The sequence below is a fragment of the Mytilus californianus genome, unplaced genomic scaffold, assembly GCF_021869535.1.
Source record: "Mytilus californianus isolate M0D057914Y unplaced genomic scaffold, xbMytCali1.0.p SCAF_11, whole genome shotgun sequence".
NCBI lineage: Eukaryota > Metazoa > Mollusca > Bivalvia > Mytilida > Mytilidae > Mytilus > Mytilus californianus.
In genome coordinates this window covers 29402187-29404117 of record NW_026262593.1, presented here as the reverse complement: position 1 = coordinate 29404117, position 1931 = coordinate 29402187, and the positions used below count along the sequence as shown (strand labels likewise).

The following is a 1931-nucleotide window of genomic DNA, read 5'->3' as shown; positions in this document are numbered from 1 at the left end:
CAATCATAATGAACATTTCCTAAAAAAAATTATCGCATGAAATATCAAACTATTTTAAGCAAATTAATTTTGACTCGTTATTTTACGTATTTTTTTTTTTTTTTTTTTTGGTTTTCTGTACTGTTTTTGTGTTGTCTTTTGACTTTCAATCTGTTTCCATATCTATTTGTGTACTTTCATAAAATTCTTATGCATGTATTTTAAAAATTATTTGAAGCATTGGACCAGATCATGATTCCTCTGCATTTTTCGACAATACATGCTACAAAATTGTACATCTTGCGTGCCGACATATATATGAATCTGTCTATTTTAGGCTCATTCATGTTTCTTGGAATTCATTTGACTCACTTTTTTGCAAGGCACATTGAATTTTAAAATATTGGCATACTGCTCACGAAGAACTGAAGTTCCTAACCGAAAACAGATAAGGCGGAAAATAAAACTCCTTTTCATTTCTGACAAGCGCTAAGCTTACAATAAGAATTATTACATTTATTTCACACCCTATCTGGTCGTTACGTTTAGCGTATAAAAATCATTATGAATTGTTATCATAACTTCAAACCTCTTTCTAAATATATATTACTTATCATTATAACAATAGAACTTCGTCTACAGTGCAATGCAATACATGCCAATCAGTCACATTTCCTCCCTTTAATGTGAATGGAGCTGTAATATTTATCTTATATCCTTTTATGATTGGATCGATCGGTTTATGAAATATTCTGCCATAATCTATTCAGGTTTTGTCATATCGTGGTATTATATAGAGACCACTAGCACGTAACACTCAACTAGTGTTTATAAACTTAGCAATATTATTGACGAAAAACAATAATTGAAAAAGTTTTGCAAATATGATTAACTCATCTTTCAATACAACTAATACTGCAGTCACTGCAGTGCCGGAGGAAATTTATTTATTTTTAGGTTTATATTTATCTTTTGTGTGTTTTATCGGTGTTACCGCAAACGGACTTTCGCTTGTCGTCTTTTTTCGATTTAGTCATCTTCGAACTCCAACGAATACATTCATTATTGCATTACTAATTAACGATATAATTATGTGCTTAGTTGGTATACCTTTATCAGCAATAGCGAATTTTCAAGGATATTTCCTATGGGGTTTCTCTGTTTGTGTATTTCAAGGCTTCATAATGTATTTCGGTAGTATCAGCAGCATGTATATTCTTACTGCAATTTCTTTGAACAGATATATAGTCATTGTCATCAAAAGACCTTTGTCACGGAAAAAAGTAAAATATATGCAAAGTAATATAGCATTAGTATTCTGTTATATTTTTGGCTTGTTTTGGAGTGGTATTCCGTTCTCGGGATGGACAAGATACGAATACGAAGCAATAGGAACCACGTGTTCAGTTGCATTTAACAGTTCGGACTATCTGATTCTTAGCTACAATATCTCAATATTCATCTTTTGTTACTTGTTTCCAGTTTTAACAATGGTATATTGTTATATCAATATAGTTCGAATGGTAAGTTAACTTTTATTATATTCATAACCATATAGTCTGATTTTGATGTTTGAGAGCGTAATTGGAATATTTGAGCGAATAACATGTATATGAAGATAATTACAGTCTCTTTCCTTAAAATATAGACTGAAAAAAAAAATTGTTTGTTTGCTTCCTTTTTTTCCATTTTAGCTACTTAAATATCATGCTGATTCTGGAATTACCATTCATAAAATTGTATTATGCCTAGTTATAAATGGACTTAATATGCGACTGTAACTACTTGATAACTTTGTTGTGACGATTATGATTTCAATATCTTGAATTTTTTATATATTTTGTCACAATGTTATGAAAATTAAACGAGCCAACTCTATTATAGTCAATGTGTTGGGTACCCCTTTAACGCTTTTTTATATAGTTCAAACAAAATTAGCAATGTTTGCAAAA

At 30.1% G+C, this 1931-nt stretch overlaps 1 protein-coding gene across 1 annotated transcript; it reads left to right on the top strand.

The window, feature by feature from the left end:
- Positions 1-863: 863 nt before the first annotated feature.
- LOC127720858 (rhodopsin, G0-coupled-like) lies at positions 864-1681 on the top strand. Its single transcript, XM_052227605.1, has 2 exons — positions 864-1398; positions 1674-1681. The coding sequence occupies exons 1-2, from the start codon at positions 864-866 to the stop codon at positions 1679-1681; spliced, it is 543 nt and encodes a 180-aa protein (XP_052083565.1).
- Positions 1682-1931: the final 250 nt, after the last annotated feature.